The sequence below is a fragment of the Pipistrellus hanaki genome (assembly GCF_964339955.1).
Source record: "Pipistrellus hanaki genome assembly, chromosome: 8".
Taxonomy (NCBI): Eukaryota; Metazoa; Chordata; class Mammalia; order Chiroptera; family Vespertilionidae; genus Pipistrellus; species Pipistrellus hanaki.
Genome location: NC_140510.1, coordinates 36390550 through 36409759, shown reverse-complemented (window position 1 = coordinate 36409759; position 19210 = coordinate 36390550). Strand labels below are relative to the sequence as shown.

General features: G+C 35.8%; 1 protein-coding gene across 28 annotated transcripts in view; it reads left to right on the top strand.

The window, feature by feature from the left end:
• Positions 1–19210, top strand: part of BAZ2B (bromodomain adjacent to zinc finger domain 2B) — a 217844-nt gene that overhangs the window by 132235 nt on the left and 66399 nt on the right. For 21 of the 28 annotated variants that reach the window (XM_084891494.1, XM_084891493.1, XM_084891492.1 and 18 more), the window contains 5 exons: positions 2781–2948; positions 3835–4028; positions 11973–12173; positions 12683–13078; positions 17438–18041. In XM_084891494.1, coding sequence (XP_084747620.1) covers positions 2781–2948; positions 3835–4028; positions 11973–12173; positions 12683–13078; positions 17438–18041 — 1563 coding nt within the window. The remainder of the gene's footprint in view (positions 1–2780; positions 2949–3834; positions 4029–11972; positions 12174–12682; positions 13079–17437; positions 18042–19210) is intronic. The other 7 variants (XM_084891495.1, XM_084891487.1, XM_084891484.1 and 4 more) reach the window with 1 other exon arrangement.

Here is a 19210-nt window from a genome sequence, read left to right as displayed (position 1 = left end):
AGACTATGCCTAGTTATAGAAGACATGGTTAAGTTGTAGGTTTGATATAATAACAAATTTAAATTCTCTATAGTTGGCTTTATTCAAAGGGGAATCACGATGTCAAATTTTTGAAATGACCTAATAAATGAAGACACAGGGAAGGAATTACTAGGAATTTTAAATGAGTAAGAATTTATATTTTCAATTTTTATGGACATGTAGATTATTCTTCATTTCAAATGATTAAATCAACAGGTGCTGTATTTAATGGACATTAGTATAATAAAATTGTTTTTATTTAATATTGAAATTGTATTTCATGATAATTTCTTTAAAATATACAGTTTTTGGTTATTATATTTTTATATTCCCATGAATTTTGTGAAGTATCTGCCTCTCAAGTATGAAAGATTTTAAAATTTTACTATATATCTTCTAGGTTCTAATTGAGATTTAGCATAGCCTCCAAAATGTTGGGATCTCGGTTAAATATGATTAATGAATGTTGCTGTACGCTGTTACCTCCTTTGAATACATTTAGAAATCATGTACTGGTTTATGTAATCCTTATTTTGTACATAACACGTTATAAACAAGCTAGTTTGTGACTAAATTTTTTTTTATTTTCTTCAATTTGGAAGATAAATAGCTGTTACTTAACAAAAAATTGCTACTTTCTATGAAATATTAGACATCTGTATGTTTGTAATCAGCAGCCCTATAATTTTTATCTTTTTATTCGATTGACCTTATTTACTTTTTTTTTTACTTGCGGTATCAACTTATTTATTGCACACATTTTCCAGTTGTCTTTTTTTCTAGTCCCTATTGACATTCTGAAGTACATTTTTGTGTTTTTCCTCAGTTCATGTCTAAATATTCGAATCTTACTACACTTTGATAACCTTACCAATTTTCTGGTTGTTTACAAAGTCTCTGCATTCAACTGTAATGTTTTAATTATAGACTCTATATTAAATAATATATATATCTTTGAAAAGCCTCAGTCCCTTTTTGTCAGCTATGTGGAACCTAGTGTTCAAATAACAATAGATTCCAACTGTGCTGATATAAGCCCAAAATACACAGTTTTTCTTCCTATCTAAATACACTTCTTTCATCTAAACAGTGGATAAATGATTAATGCCTTTGTGTAGTTATTCTTGGTTGAGTTCCCATCATTCAGGCCCTGCTGAATATACAGTGGTGTCATTTCACCAGCAGCGCCTTCCTGCCTTCCCGCAGTGCAGAAGAATAGCTTTTGCAGTTTTCTGCTTATACTGGTTTTTCTTTTTAGACCTTTCAGAATGGTAGCCACCGTGAGCATGTCACTTTTTTTTTTTTTTTTTAAAGCAGGGTTGCCATTAGATAATGAAGGTGCACATCACTTTACATCCTATTTTTAATGGAGAGTGATATTCCTAGAAAAGCTTTAAAGACCATATAATATAGTACACTGGTAGTATTGAAAACTTCCCATGCTGTATTGTTGAGGTTTTTCTCTAATTTCCTTATGGATATTATAATCAAGGAAAAATATTTGCATATATCTTGGAAAATTAGCCTCAAAGGTTATAACTAATTTGGTGATCTAGCAGATTAGCTAATTGGAAAAGATTGTTTCTGAAATTTTAGAATGGAGAATACAAGACTTTCCTTTGGATTATTTTCAAATGTTTTTTTTAATATTTACCCTTCCTTGAAAAACATATTCTATAAAATTTGGCTTCTTTCCATTTTTAGAAGTTTTAACTGAGAGCTACAATTTGAACATTTCAATTACATTTTTGATAACTTTCTACATTTAGTCATTTTGCAGTGATAAAACAATCATTATTATTATAAACTTATGAGAAAGTATTACCAAAGTTTACAATTTTTTAATTAACTTTAAGGGAAGAAACTTTATAAATTTTTTATATTTTAATATGAATTACTTATTTTGAGATCTTCTTTGAGCTCTTTTTATTCTTAGCTTCCCCACCCTCAGTCCCCCCAAGAAAAAGAAAAGAAAGAATAAGACTTACTGATTTCTGTTTGAGTATAGAGCTTTTATGTTTCTGTTTAAGTATAGAACTTTTTCTCTTTTTCTTTCAAAAATGCATTTGAGGTATACTGGATCACAATAGTCTTTGTATTACTATTTAAACAACCTGATTTATCAGAGCCATATCTATGATGTATGTAATTTGAGGAAAATTTTAACACTAATCTTAAATCCTAAGGCATTAAAATAGGTTGGTATGATATTAAATATTTTTTTTTCTTTTACCATGGTAAAAGTCATCAGAGTCAAATAAATCTTTAATATCCAAATTTTCCATTTTATTTTTAAAACCTTTGTTCTTTGTAAACTTGAACTCAAGGAGGCTGCTGAGCGAAGATTCCTGGATACTATCCTTTTGTTTTTTTCTTAATATATTTTTATTGATTTCAGAGAGGAAGGAAGAGGGGGAGAGAGAGAGAAACATCTACGATGAGAGAGAATCATTGATCAGCTGTCTCCTGCACATCCCATACTAGGGATTGAGCCAGCAACCCGGGGCATGTGCCATGATCGGGAAACGAACCGTGGCCTCCTGGTTCACAGGTCAATGCTCAACCACTAGATACTATCTTAATGAGAGGAATAATGAGTGTATAACTTCTAAGTAGCAAACTTTCAATTAGATTCAGCAATTCTGTTCCATGTTGAAACTTAATCATTTTTTAGGAATAAAATATAAAAAGCATTGTTACATTAACTTCTAAAGTTAACTCAGATATTTTTGCTTGTCTGTTTGGTGTTTGGTTTTGAGGTGCAGAATGGTGGCGAACAGCAGATGTTCATACTCGTACAGGGGCAGCCTTCTTTCCACCGTTACTGGGAATTCCACCACTGTTTGCTCCTCCAGCCCAGAATCACGATTCTTCTTCATTCCATTCAAGGACTGCAGGAAAAAGTAGTCGAAATGGTCCTGAAAAAGGTATGAACTTAAATGAAGTATTTAAAACCCTCTGTTTCAATATGTATTATCAGTAGAGTTCAAGTTTAATAACTTTTATAAAGCATTGTGCTGGACACTTTCACATTGCATTGCTTAATTCTTATAATAACTCTTAGGATTGGAAATATTCTCATTTGCCACCAACATTAAATATTATTTAGTGGGGGTTTTTTGCAACCAAAATTAAATAAGTTATTTAAGGAAATGTTGCTTACAGATTGATGTAGCATAGCAGGATTTGGACCCAGGTCTTCTAACTCCAAACTCTGCTGCTTTTGCCTCTCTATCTCACTAGCTTTATTATGTAACCCACTATAGTATTTACTTCTTCTGTAATTAAGCTTTAAGTTGATTAAAACTAATATCCTAATATTCTTCTTTTTATGTCAGTAATCTTTAATGATTACTGACATTTCTGTCGTTCATGGTTGTTATACTGTCATTTGCAAATTATAATAACATTTTAGATGGTTTATTATCATATTTCTTTTTGCTTGAGGTAGTATTTGGGGGAGTTTGCTCTGAAAGAATGAGTGTTTGCATTTAATTATCTTTTTTGATATTTTAAAAAAATGAAGTGAAAATCATTTTAAAGTGAATGATTCAGTGGCACTTACAGATGCATTCACATCATTGTGCAACCATCACCTCCATGTAATTTCAAAACATTTTCATCATCCCAAAAGGATTTATGTGTTGTGAATATCTCATAGATCTTATCATACAAGTTGGGACCTTTTGGGTGTGGCGCTTTCATTTTGTATTATGTTTTCAAGAATCATCACATCATAGCATATAGCATTACTTCATTCTTTTATGTGGTTGAATGAATTCTATTGTGTAAACATATTTTTTTCCCCTCAAGGTGTAAATGGGTCAATAAATGGAAACAGTACTTCATCTGTGTCTGGTATCAATACATCTGTACTATCCACTACTGCTTCCAGTTCCGTTGGACAAACTAAAAGTATAAGCTCAGGTGGAGGAAATCGAAAATGTAATCAAGATCAAAACAAAAACCAGCCTTTGGATGCTAGAGCTGACAAAATCAAGGATAAAGTAAGTTATTCTTTGAAGGACAAATTTATAACATATCTATATGTAGCATTCCAAAGGTCAAACCACCAGTGTCTATGAAATAATTTATAAGTTACCAAGTTCTATTTTTGTGGATATTTATTTTTATGATGTGGTACTAATATCATGTATCTCAAAAATTAAAACTGCCAGCACCAGTAAGTAATGAAAATAATAATAGTAGATAAGATTTATTGAGAACATATCAGTTCTGTACAAATTGCTTTGCATGTAATATCTATTTCAATCCTCCCCATACCTTTAATGAGGTAGGTACTATTATTAAAATGGGGAAACAAAGCCCTAAAACAGTGGGTCAGATAGTGATCAGACAGGTTGACTCCAGAGCCCATGCTTTAGGAAACCAAAAGCAAATAAGAAAAGCTTTTTTAATAGTAATTTTCAAATATAGAGTGGTCAGAATAGCATAATAACCTTATGTACCCATTATCCAGGCGGAGTAATTTTCACCTTGAGGCCAACTTTATTTTGCTGTACAGATAATCAATTTAATGCCTCTCAGTTCTAAATTCACCCTCTTCTTAAAGATTTGATTGATTGATTTCAGAGAGGAAAGGAGAGAGAGAGAGAAACATCAGTGATGAGAGAGAATCATTGATCCGCCGTCTCCTCCACATCCCTTACTGGGGATCACGCCGCAGCCTGGGCTCATGCCCTGACCAGAAATCGTACTGTGACTAACTGGTTCATAGGTCAAAGCTCAACCACAGAGACACACTGGCCAGGCTGCTTTCTGTTGTTTTGACAGTTGGCACAGTGTTAAATCATGTTAGAAGGTGGTCCCAGAGAAACCCTGGAATGGAAGGGTTTTCTGTTCCTGGTTCCAGTGGTTGTTTTTCCTGTTCTTATGCTGTGGCTGCTGGTTGTATGTTGGAGACTAAGCAGTGCACACATCATACAGTGAGTTTCACTGGCATCCCAGCAGACAGCTCATTCCCTAGACCCCCCATTGTCGGCCTGTGGTTTCATTTTCTGCAGTTCCATTTACTTGTGGTCAGCCACCATCTGAAAATATTAAATGGAAATCACAGAAATAAACCATTCATAAGTGTTAAATTGCATGCTGTTCTGAGTAGTGTGACAAAATCTCGAACTATTTCACTTCATGCCCCCGGGATGTGAATTACTCCTTTGCCCCGTGTATCCAGGCTGTATACACTACCTACCTGTTAGTCACTGGGTGTCCATCTCGGTTAGCAAATTGACTGTTATGGTATTGCAGTGCCTGTGCTCAAGTAACCTTTATGTTACTTAATAATGATCCCAAAGTGCAAGAGTAGTGATGCTGACAATTTGGATATACCAAAGAGAAGCTGTAAAATGCTTTCTTTAAGTGAAAAGGTGGAAGGTCTTGACATAAGAAATGAAATAAAAAATATCCTGAGGTTGCTAAGATCTACAGTAAAATGAATCTTTTATTAGTGAAATTGTAAAGCATGACAAAGAAATTTGTGCTAATTTTGCCCTTGTACTTCAACTGTAAAAGTTATGGCCATAGCGTGTGGTAAGTGCTTAGTTAAGATAGAAAAAACATTAAATTATTTGGTGGAAGACCAGACAGAAAATGTGGTCCAATTGACAGCATTGTGTTGTGCCAGATAGTGAACCTATACAGAGACTTCAGCAAGGGATCCCCTGAAGTGAGTGACACCAAGCCATATATTGCAAGTAAGGAATGGTCACACAGATTCGAGAATAGGTTTGGACTGAAAAATATAAAATTATCGGGGGGAGAGAGAGAGAACACATTTGCATATTATAATTGATCTATTTTATTATTAGTTACTAGAGGCCTGGTGCACAAATTCTTGCATGGGTGGGGTCCCTCGGCGTGGCCTACAGAGATCGGGCCCCAGCTTATGCCCCCGGCCTCTCAATCCCACAGCCCCACCTGGCACCCTGCCTTGGCCTGGTGCCTACCCTCACCTGCTCCACCATCCTGCCTACAGGGCGATCTATCAGGGCCGAGCTCCCCTCCTAGCTCCCTCAGCACCGGGAAGCCGGGCGGCAGCTTCACCCCCCACCGCTGCCACTGGTCACAGTCTGGGGGTGATTGGCAGGGTGATCAGGCCCCTGCTTGCACCCACCTTGATCTGGCGCCACCCGCTCACCTGCTCCACCATCCCACTGTGGACCCGCTCTTGTGGCCCATCGGGGCCAGTAGTGCCCATTGCTGCCTGCTGCCAGCACCACATCATCAACGCCCTCCATGTTCCATGCTGCCCCCTGGTGGTCAGTGCACATCATAGCGAGCAGTTGAACTCCCAGTCAAATGACTGCCCAAGGAGGCAATTTGTATATTAGGCTTTTATTATATAGGATTGTTGATAATCTCTTAATGTGCCTTAATTTATAAATGTTATCATAGTTATGTATATATATAGGAAAAAACATCGTATATATAGGGCAGGGGTCTTCAAACTACAGCCCGCGGGCCACATGCAGCCCCCAGGGGAGTCTGATCCTGCCCGCCAGGTTTTTTGGGCAGTGAGCACAGCCAAGGTGTTACAGTAGGAATTAGTAGTTCATATAGTCCGGCCCTCCAGCTCTCTGAGGGACCGTGATCTGGCCCCCACTTTAAAAAGTTTGAGGACCCCTGATATAGGGTTTAGTGCTATCTGTGGTTTTAGTCAACCATCCACTGGGGGTTGGATCATATCCCATGTGGATAAGGGAGGACCACTGTAGTACGTTTTGGGGAATGCCACTAGGTGGCTTTCCAACTAATTTTATTGGTGCCCCAGCTAGCAGGTTCCCAATATATATATATATATATATTTTTGGCATTCACTTTCACCTGTGGTTCCTCTGTGAGCTCCTCTGCTATCCAATGGGCAACAGCCACATCCTCTCCAACAGAGTTTGAAGCTAAGTCTTAGTAATGAGGACTTGGAGGAGAGAGGCCCCTCTTCCAAGTTTATCTTAGAGTATAGTCTACCATAGCTCTACAAGAAGTGGCAATTCCATTCATTTTCTATCCCAGTATTCTTTTTATTTATTTTTTAATTGATTTTAGATAGGGAGAGAAATATTGATTTGTTGTTCCATTTGTTTATGCATTCATTAGTTGCTTCTTGTATGTGCCCTTACCAGAGATTGAACCCCAACTTGGGTGTATCAGGACAATGCTCTAACCAACTGAGCTACCCACCTATTCCAATATTCTTTTCCCCTCAGAGTTGTTCATCTTCTGTTACTAATTCTTTATGTTAAATTTCCCTGTTCAAGTTGCTAATGTGGTTCTGCCTCCTGACTAGACCTCATCTATACTAATAAGAGGGTAATATGCTAATTAGAACAGGTCATCTGGACATCTTCTGGATGTCCACTTTCTTCTGGACAAAGCCACGGTGGCAGGGGCCAAGGCAGAGGCAGTTAGGGGCGAGATCAGGCTAGCACAGGAAGCAAGCAGTTAGGGGTGCAATCAGGCCAGCATGGGGGAACAAGCAGTTAGGTGCGAGATCAGGTCAGCATGAGGGAGAAAACAGAGCACCTTTGGATCATATATGGTCTGGCATGAATTACAGTAGTAGGTTGTTGAAGTAAAATGGAGATGAAGGGCATTGTTGCTAAAGAAGAAGATCTATAGTTTTTACCCAGTAATTTTCAATTTTAAGAAGCTTTAAAAAAATTCCTTCTCTAGTCCTCTTCTGATATAGTTTGAAAAGATATTCTCCAGTTAATTTTGATAATACCTCCTGGGTGATATGGTTACATCATTTTGTACTGCTCACTTAATATCCTTAAGTCCAATTCCCTCATTTAGTCTGCATGTTTATTTAGAATAAAGATATTTTAAATTAAACAAATTAAATCTCAAACTAAAATATACACACAACCTGTTGGTAAAAAATAAAAATTAAAAAAAAAATTTTAAGTTTGAATAAGTTCCGCTCCTGCTGCCATGCACAGCAGCCAAAACATAAATGGTTTGATGATTTTAAACATGTAGTCACTCCCTCTAATAGTTCCTTATCCCACTTAGAATTAATCCTTGCCATGGCCTACAAGACCCTGTGTGGTAAGACCCTGCCAGTCTATCCTGCCATATCTCCTATGTCCCTGGTTCCCTGGTTCACACAAGTCTAGTTGGCTTCCCCATTCTGTGAACACATCAAACTCGTTTCTTTTGCTGTTTACCATCTTGAAGCATTCTTTGCTTGTTCTCCATTTAGGTCTCAGCTCAGAAAGGTTCTATCTGTATCTAAATCTTTACCCCACCCACCCCCAACACACACTATCTATCCAGTTATCCTGTTTTTCAGTCGTGATATTTATCTCTAAAACCCCTTTTGTATATGTTTGTTGATTCTCTACAGTCAGATCCCACTAGGGCTGAGTAGTTGTTTCTTTGTCACACCCCTCCATCCCCAGAGACTAAAGCATTGCTAGTACATAAGAGCCCTGAATATGTGTTAGTTTTTTATTGGAAGAAATGAGTGTACGTGAAATGAAAGTTCAAGGAGAGAGTTCTGAAATGCTTTTCCAGGTTGAATGGGGAGTGGGTGTGTGGGGGGTTAATAAGCTCTTCTTTGATCATTTTTTTATGAACCTAAGAAGACTCATTTTTTAAAAATGTTTAAATGGCATAACAGACATACTACCTAATTATTTGTGAATGAAAAAGAACTAATTAACTACACACACACACACACACACACACACTAATAGCAATTAAGGAGATGAAATTGGTGATATTGACACTCATTTTTCTCTTTTTACTAATATCTGGACTTGCAGCTCATATCTCCTTTGTTTTTTGTTTTTTAAGTAGGGTCTAGATTTGTTACCTTATTAAAAAAAAGCAGACTCTTTGCACTTGGTCAGAGTATGCTATGCAAAACCGCCTGCATCAGAATCACATTACGGGCCAAAACCGGTTTGGCTCAGAGAATAGAGCGTCGGCCTGTGGACTGAAAGGTCCCGGGTTCGATTCCGGTCAAGGGCATGTACCTTGGTTGCGGGCACATCCCCAGTAGGGGGTGTGCAAGAGGCAGCTGATCAATGATTCTCTCTCATCGATGTTTCTGGCTCTCTGTCCTTCTCTCTTCCTCTCTGTAAGAAATCAATAAAATATATTAAGAAAAAAAAAAGAATCACATTACGGGTGTGTTTAAAAATCCTTGTGTGCTGTTTAAAAATGGGACCCAGGAATCTGTGGGTTGCAACCAGCTTTATTAGTGAGCATTGCACCATAAAGATTTAGGGTCTGCATCTCTAAACTTCACTCTTGCCATCTATAATAATAAAAGCATAATATGCTAATTAGACCAGACAGTTGAACAACCTTCCAGGTGTCCTTCTGAACGACCTTCCAGACCAAACTGGGGCTGTGAGGGAAGCCTGGGAAGCAGATTGACCATCACTCAAACAAAGAATATGGCTGCCCCCATGTGGTCAAAGATCCTGCCCCCATGTGGACACAAGATGGTTACCACAAGATGGCCAGCATGGGAGGGCAGTTGGGAGGGACCAGGCCTGCAAGGGAGGGCAGTTGAGGGTGATCAAGCCTTCAGGGGAGGGCAGTTAGAGGTGACCAGGCTGGCAGAGGAGGGAAGTTGGGGGCGAACAGGCTGGCAAGGGAGCAGTTAGTCATCAATCAGGCTGGCAGGAGAGTGGTTAAGGGATGATCAGGCTGGCAGGCAGGTGACCCGTTGGGAGCCAGTAGTCCTGGATTGTGAGAGGGATGTCTGACTGCCTGTTTAGGCCCGATCCCATCATGATTGGGTGTAAATGGGCAGTCGGACATCCCTCAAGGGGTCCCAGATCGGAAAGGGTGCCAGCTGGGTTGAGGGACAAACCCCCACCCCCATGCACAAATTTTATGCACCCGGCCTCTAGTCTTTAAATAAAAAAACCACACAGATGACTTGAGCATGAAATAGGAGTTTATTTCTTCCTGCTAAATCACTATAGCTTCCTCATTTCTTTTTTTTTTAATATATTTTATTGATTTTTTAGAGAGGAAGAGAGAGGGATAGAGAGTTAGAAACATCGATGATGAAAGAGAATCATCGATCAGCTGCCTCTTGCACACCCCCTACTGGACTGGGGATGTGCCCGAAACCAAGGTACATGTCCTTGACCGGAATCGAACCCGGGACCTTTCAGTCCGCAGGCTGACGCTCTATCCACTGAGCTAAACCAGTTTCAGCAGCTTCCTCATTTCTTTCCTTTCATAGCTAGCCCCTACTGAAACCAAAAGGTGATAACTTCAATTTAGATTCTTTATGATTTTCATAGTCTTACTATAGGTGCTTAGAAACACACAATATATTTAGTTTGCAAGGAAGTGTTTCTCCAACAAATGGTAGGCTTAATATTCCTATATTATTATTGTTTACCTTTCATCTCTACTTTGGTTCCTTGTCATTTTCTGCTTTACTGTGAGAGAAGATAGCTCAGGGAATGGTGGCAACTGTTAGTTGATTTTTTGAAGGTGTGTCTCTGGGGGAAACATTACAGTTGCTAGTTTGGAGTGTGACAATACCATTGAAAGCAAAATAGAACAGCAGGAGTGAATCTCCTCACTTCTACATATTTTACTCGATTTGAATCAAATTTCAAAAGGTACCAAGGAAGAGTATAGATTTGTAATCTGTAACTATGGCTTAAACTTGGCTTCCTGGTAAAGAGGTATATGATTATCTTTCCTTCACCAGGCCTAGTAGTCATGAAAGACCCTATTTCTATTAAGACCATAGCTTCCGTATTTGTAAGACCATAGCTTTTGTAATTGGTTGATTACCTTTTCTATATTTTGTTCTTTATATCAGCAAACACTATTGAAATATTTCTAAGTAACTTTGGATTGTACTCAGTCTATTGCTCTATCATTTCAGTATTTCTCCCTGCAGTCTTCCTTTGACAGAATTTTAACTTTTCCAAAGTTATATAGTTATTTAATTATATTGATAATTCATATAATGATTTTTCCTCTTTTTATCCACTACTATTGTCTATCTTTAAACCCAAAACTTTTCTTCCAAGTTTAGATTTCCTTTTTCCTATAGAATCTTAAATATTCCAGAAATTAATATTTATATTATATTTTTCTTTTTTATGTGAAATATGAAAAATTAAAATGTTGACCTTAAAGCGGCTTGTAAGTCCTTTGCTACCTATCTTATCTTCTCTATACCACTTAGTACTGTATGGAATTATTTGCTTTTATATTAATCATCTGTCTACTACCACCACCACCATTACCACTAGAATGTTTCTTGAAGACAATTACTCTTTTTAAGTTATCTTTTTATTTTTTTATTCTTTATTCTTTATTGATTTTTCACAGAGATGATAGAGAGTTAGAAACATCGATGAGAGAGAAACATCTACCAGCTGCCTCCTGCACACCCCCTACCGAGGAATGTGCCCGCAACCCAAGGTACATGCCCTTGACCAGAATCAAACCTGGGATCTTTCAGTCCGCAGGCCAATGCTCTATCCACTGAGCCAAACTGGTTTCGGCGGAAGGCAATTACTCTTATCTTAAGCATCATTATAGCTCAACACCTAGAAAGGTTAATTTGTCATATTATATGTAAATATTTGGCTACTAACTCACTACCTGCATAAAGAAAGAAGACTAAAGCTAAATATAGAACTTCTGTGCATATAACCCTTATAATTGGAATTATTACTTTGTAAATTATTCTTGTATTTTATAATATATTATATTGAGATTTCCCATATACTGTACATGTCAGAGCTTGTATATTTTATTGGAGAATTCCTGTCACATAAGTTAATTTGATTAGTTTTGTTAAACTATTTCCCTTATAACATGTGAGTTTTTCCTATTTCCTAAAGTGACATTTTAAGATTGAAAATATCATTTGAAAATTAAAAGAGCTTACCTCTTACTGAAACTTGAATTTTTCTAAAAATCTTGTTTTTATCCAGAAACCACGGAAGAAAACTATGGAAAGTTCTAGCAACAGTGATAGTGATTCAGGCACATCATCAGACACCTCAAGTGAAGGCATTAGTAGTAGTGATTCAGATGATCTAGAGGAAGATGAAGAAGAAGATCAAAGTATTGAAGAAACTGAAGATGATGAATCTGATTCAGAAAGTGAAGCACAACATAAAAATAACAACCAGGTATAAATAGTTCCCTTAGCCTAATATACACAGTATTTGTATTTAGCGATTAATTTATTTATCCTGACTCTCAAAGTCTGTAAAGTTTAATTTTAATCATTGCCTTTAGTTCTCACTTTTTAAAAAATTTGATTTTAGCAAGAGAGAAAGGAGAGTCAGAGAGAAGAGAGAGAAACACACATAGAGAGAAACATTGATTTATTGTTTCACTTATGCATTTATTGGTTGATTTCTTATATGTGCCTTGATTGGGGGTTGAACCTGCAACCTTGGTGTATTGGGACGATGCTCTGACCAACTGAGATACCGGCCAGGGCAAATTCTTACTTTTACAAAAGACAGAATAGGAGATGGAGAAATATTTTAAAGAGGTATTTACTGTATTTTTCCTGTGCTTTATATATCTATCACAGGTCACTAGGAACACTTCTTTAAGTTCTTTTTTTTTCCTGGTTGGTGTTCTTTCTTTTAATAGATGTTAAGCTCTGCCTTTTAACTTTTATTTACAGGTGCTATTACATGGTATTTCAGACCCAAAAACAGATGGACAGAAAGCAACTGAAAAAGCCCAGGAAAAAAGAATACACCAGCCATTACCTCTTGTGTCTGAATCCCAGACCCACTCATCATTCCAATCCCAGCAGAAGCAGCCTCAGGTTTTGTCACAGCAGCTTCCATTTATTTTCCAAAGCTCTCAGGCAAAGGAGGAATCTGTGACCAAACACACAAGTGTAATACAGTCTACGGGATTGGTGTCCAATGTGAAACCTCTATCTTTGGTAAATCAAGCCAAAAAGGAAACTTATATGAAACTCACAGTTCCTTCTCCTGATGTACTTAAAGCAGGGAATAAAAATACCTCTGAAGAATCTAGTCTTTTGACCAGTGAATTGCGATCTAAACGGGTGAGTTAAAAATTATTTATAGAAGAATTTTATTGTTAGGAAAAGAGCTTTTATATAATCTTACAATATGCAGGTTTTAAATTAAATTCTTCTCTTATTTTTATACCTTTTCTAGTCACCAGGAATCAAATATGCACATCAGCAAACTAAATTTCTCTGACTTTACATTTGTATGTACATCTGCTTAATATATTTTTGGCAACACAATCAAGTCATTTCCCCCCTGGTTTAATGATTTAACAGTAAGGAGAGAAATATGCTTGAATCAGACCTACTTAATGATCACTTTTGTTTAAAATATAATGTCCTTTTCTTCTAATGTCAATATATTTTTAAAGAAATGAATTATTGAGTCATTTGCCTTTAATTTAGCTATTGTAAGTGTAAAAATTCTTCATAAAGTTCTATAATTTAGCTATTTTAAGTGTAAAAATTCTTCATAGAGACTCATTTTCCTTTGCCATTCTTAGTGAATTATCTAAAATACAAAATATTTTGAGTAATTTTTATTTACACAAACACCAGCACCACTCATCAGAAATTTTTTCAACTTGATTTTCTTCCTTTGATTTTATTTACTATACAGTCTACATTCATATGTTCAGTAAAATTCTAGTAATTAATTGATCAATACTTTACATTTTAGAATGAACTCAGAGTCGAGGGAAAATATTATTTGTTTGAACACTGGTTTTGATTATAAAAATTATCATTACACTTACTAAATATTAGCTAGCACTCGTAGAGCATGTACTGTTTGCCAGTGATTGTTGTAGGTGCTGAACTTGCACTTATTCATTGAATATTAATATCTGTTAGTGCTACTAATGTTGTTATGACCAGTAAGAGATGATCAAATTGAGACACTTAGAACTTTAAACTTTCCCAAGATCACACTGCTAGTTAGCGATGGAGCTGGAATTCAAACCTAAGAGTATGGCACAGGAGTTATTTTCTTAACCACTATAATATTCTGCCTTTCTTTAAAAAGTCACATTGTTTTAGTCCATTGACTCTTGTTTTACATCAAGAACAGGGTCAAACATAAATAACTTCATCAAATAGGCTTTTTTGAGAATGTAAACAAGTAATTCTCAGGTGTACATTAGGACTTTAAAAAGGAAATACCACCCAGAACAATTAAACCAGGTTCTCTTGTCTTGAGAATAAGGTGTTACATGTCTAAGATATTTCCCAGGTGGTTCATATGTGCCAGATTTGAGAGCCATTGATTATAGGGAATGGCAGTGGTATCATAATACCATGCACATTATAAGTTGTAATGAACCATTCAATCATAACAACGTATTATTATTGGCATCACGTTATTGACTCTCCATGAGTAAATTAATCAAATTAAAAATTGCATTTTGGAGGCTATTTTAATTCTCATTAATGTATATTCCACTTTAAGATAAATGAATTTACCGAATAACATCAAGAAGTATTTGCCTTATGAAAGGCTTCTTAATTTTTTTAAAGAGTTTCTTATTTAAAGAATTTTATATGATTGCCTATTAGAAAGTCACTTATTAAATATTTGCTTAATAAATGTAGCCAAGCTAGGCTTTCGACGCATATGATCTTATGTAATCCTTACAAAACCGTATGAGATAAAGATATTAAGGCTTGGAGAGATTAAGCCACTTGCCAACATCACATAACAATTTACAAGCAGAAATGTCTTAAACAGAGATCATTCTCATTTCAAAGAACATGATTAAGATGAAATAATTTGTTGTTTTTGAAATAATGGTTGTTAATGGGAAATATTTTATATGAATGGAGATTCACATTAGACTCAATTCTAAATGACTTTATCTACTTGTTCTTAGTACTTGGTATTAACTTAAAGGGCATTATATAAATATTTCCCTAATACCAACTCTTTTTGCTTCATATGCAATCTAATATAAATAATTTTGCTTTATGTCCTATGATAGCGTCAATTGTTTCATGATATCTACTATGTATCTGCCTTCCTCACTATCCTGTGCTTTTCTTCAGTGTAATTTAATCATTGGGTCTTTCTATTACTTTTACACTGTAGACAGTTAATTCAAATCAGTATACATTAATTGAATATATAGATCAGGAGTCAATATTTTTTTTATCAGTTTTGCCTAGAGAGTTTTTCCTGGAGTCTTCAGAGACTCTGGTTGAGTCCTGGCAGCAAGAACTTTGAGATGGATCAGAGCTTCTTCATACCTATCTCTTCCTATACTCCTGTCATCCAAATGGATGTCTTAAAGCAGAAAGACAATTGCTACTATACAAGTTTCAGTTTTCTTCCCTACTTTTTATGTTCCTCCCCTCAAATAAAAAAGAGAGCATGTTTGCTGTAAAAGAATAACTGATATTATTCTTGGATATAAAATATGAATATCTATCTTTGGTTATTTTTTAAAAATCTTCAGAGTCAAAATATGGGAAGAGATTCTTCAGAACTGGAGAGGATTAATTTTAGAAAATTAAAATACAAAGTATAAAACTAAAAGGAAAGTTTTTGTTTTTATGACTGTTTTGATCTTATATATTTAGAGGGAAATTTTACTATATATAAAAAAACACAGAATGATTATGTGACATAATTGTGCTATAGGAAGTGAAAATACAAGTTTTTCTGCTAAAAATTTAAATCAGTTTATGTAAATATGAAGTTTAAATACATTATACATATACTTATACAATATACTGTGGTATGCAATAGTTATCCTATTATAATAAAAGTCTAATATGCAAATTGTCCCCTTGACCTGGAGTTCAACCGGGAGCTCGACCAGGGCACGGCGCCGGCCAGCCAACCACAGAAAGGGAGGCCCCAGCCAGTGGCGGCAGTGACAGGCAGCTGGGGGTAGGGAGGCCCCAGCTGGCAGCCGGCATCCATTAGGTACCCTACCCATGCACAATTTCATGCATTAGGCCTCTAGTATCATATAAGTATTAACTAAAATTGAGTATGTTAAAGCATATCAATATTAAAATTTTGCTATAAAATTATTTTCCAAAGGCAGATGCAATTATTTGCTATAATTTTCCATATTTTATTCACTAATTAAATATTGATTATGGAGCAATGCCTTGGGTGTGAATATTATGTGATAGTCTTTGTTTACCAAATTAATAATTTAATATTCTAAGTGAAGAAGTTTATATAGGAGTTGTGCATTGCTAATTAGTACTGGTACTTTAAAATATTTCATAAGTGATTTTGTATGGCATTCCATCTGCATTTATCCCTGTGAAATGCCCACCACAAATCTTTGCTGCCTTGATTTTTAAGAGCCCGGGTCCAATGCTGAGAGCGATTTTAATTTCAAGGCAACCATTTTCATTACAGAATTTTATCTTCTCTATCTATAACTTAAAATGCTTTAATCATCCTATTTCAGTTTATATATGCATATCATTTTAATTTATTTTAATAAATAAAATCTATGATTTTTACTCTGTTCAGGACAATTATTTTTTCTTCCTTTTTTATAGATGTAAATTTTAAGACTTAGTGGTTTAAGGATAATTTTTCTAAACTTTTATTATACTCTTTCCAATGCTAATATGCTGAAGGCACCCTAAAGTTGGCCCCCAGAGTGTTGAGCCAGCATTTTCATCAGCCTCATCTCACGTTGATTATAGATTGTACAGGGCAGAATATAAGGAGGTCAAGGTGCTCAAAGGATAGAGGCATACGTGCTCTGGCTGAAACAAGCATGGAAAGCTGCTTGGTTGAATTTGAAGAATGAACAACATTTCATTAGCTTAAAATTCATAGAAGGAGGATGCTTCATGCAGAGAAAATAGTTATAACAAAATGTGGGCGCGCAGGGTTTGACAGGTGTGACTAGAAAGGTATGCACTTTATATAAAAAAGTATTTACTTTCTAAAGTTGGCAAAGGTGGAGGAAGCACTAAAGCTTTTGACTGACGAGCTAATATATAATATTAGACTTATATTAAGATTTAATTGACATTTGTGTAAAGCATCTGTTGAGTTGGGTGGGAAGAAATGGTATGGCTTAAGTTTGAGCAATATTTTAATGAAAGAATCATAAGACATAGTAATATGTCTGACTTGGAGAAAAGTGAAGGACAATTTTAGAGTTTCAAGCCTGGATTATTGAGAAAACGGGAGCAAAAGTAAAGAGAGGGGGATAGTCAGGAAACATATGTAAGAGGGAAGCACTAATTGGATTTTAATATATTATGTCTAGCCAAGATTCAGCAACCAGCAGTCTTCACAGCCACTACTTTTACAGCACTTGTAATCATGATGTAGATTTGTGTATAAGCAGTTGTCAGATACTGCAGGCGGTCTTTGTTCTTGGTGTTGATTTGTTCTTTTAACTTATGTTTCAACAGGAACAATATAAGCAGACATTTCCAGCACAGTTAAAGAAACAGGAGTCCTCCAAGAGCCTGAAGAAGGTTATTGCAGCTTTGTCAAACCCTAAAGGAACCTCTAGCTCACCAGCACATCCAAAACAAACACTAGAAAACAACCACCCTAACCCATTCTTGACAAATGCACTTTTAGGTAATCACCAACCAAATGGAGTTATTCAAAGTGTCATTCAAGAAGCTCCTCTAGCACTTACTACCAAAACTAAAATGCAGAGCAAGATTAATGAGAACATTGCTACTGCAAGTAGTACCCCTTTTCCCTCACCTGTAAATTTGAGTACAAGTGGAAGAAGGACCCCTGGCAATCAAACAGCTATAATGCCCTCTGCCTCTCCCATACTCCATAGTCAAGGAAAGGAAAAAGCAGTTAGCAATAATGTAAATCCAGTAAAAACACATCACTCTCATCCTGCAAAATCTTTAGTGGAACAGTTCAGAGGAACAGATTCAGACATTCCCAGTAGTAAAGATTCTGAAGATTCAAATGAAGACGAAGAGGAAGATGATGAGGAAGAAGATGAGGAAGACGAGGAAGATGATGAATCTGATGACAGCCAATCAGGTTATTTTCTATTTTAAAAATTTAAAGTATTTTAATAAATGCTCCGTGAACCAAAACATTTTAAAAGAGGTTCTTAAGTCCAGGCTTATAATTATGTCATTCACTATGTTTCACACAGCTATGTATATTTCTGTAGAGAGTTGGTAAAATTTAGGCATAACTGAAATGGAAAATCCTAAGTAAAATTCTCAGCTTTGTTATTCATTTAGCATTAAACAAATAATACTTTAAAGCGAATGTAAATAACGCATGAAAATCATGAAGTTGCTTAATTGTCACTTAATTCAGTGCAACTAATTTATCCCTGTTTGCATCTCTTCTGCTCCTTGTTAAAATGTGTCATAGTCATTCAGAAAGTAGCAAAAACCTAAATCCCTATGCATGTCTGTTAGCAATCAGAATGCATTTTAATTTAGTATTCTTCCTGATTTTATTTTTATTCATTTCCTGGTTTTGTTTTGTTGTGTGTATTTTTTGTTAGCTTCTTTTTATTTTTCTTCCCCTTAACTTTCCTTCCTGTTCCACAGAAGATTGAAAATATAAGGTAGCTTAAATTTTAAATTCAAAGATGAAATATATATGATCAAAGTTTTTGGTCAACCACAAATCCAATTGTAAATTTGCTAGTCACCAATATGAATAGGGAAATATAGTCAATTATACAAGGTAAAGTATCAATGAAGTAAAAATAGCTACTTACTCAGGGCAAGAACATCTTTTCCTGTAATATTTTTTCTGGTGTTCCCAAAAACACAACTTTACACAGTAGATAATGACTGTCAATATTAACATCTTTCAAAGACAGCTTTATAATGAACTTTAGTGTAGACAGATGATGCTACACACAACACAATTCCACAAAAGCTGTTGTTCCGGAAGCCATTAGGATACAGTACAAATATCAGTCCTATGTTTATCCAGTTTAATCTAAGAATAGATTTTACATACCTATAGGAATGGATGTATTTATAGGACGACACTTATAGGGCGACATTGCTAGAACAAACTTGAATTATTAAACATTAAATTACCCCCCACAGTTGTGCTAGTAATCCCAGTCTTTTGTGAAGCCTGAGCAGCATGATGGAGTCCTAACACCTACATAGAATAACTGCAGCCAAAAAATCAGGAATCTCCTTCAGAAAATTGTTTTCTTTCATGTCAAAGTG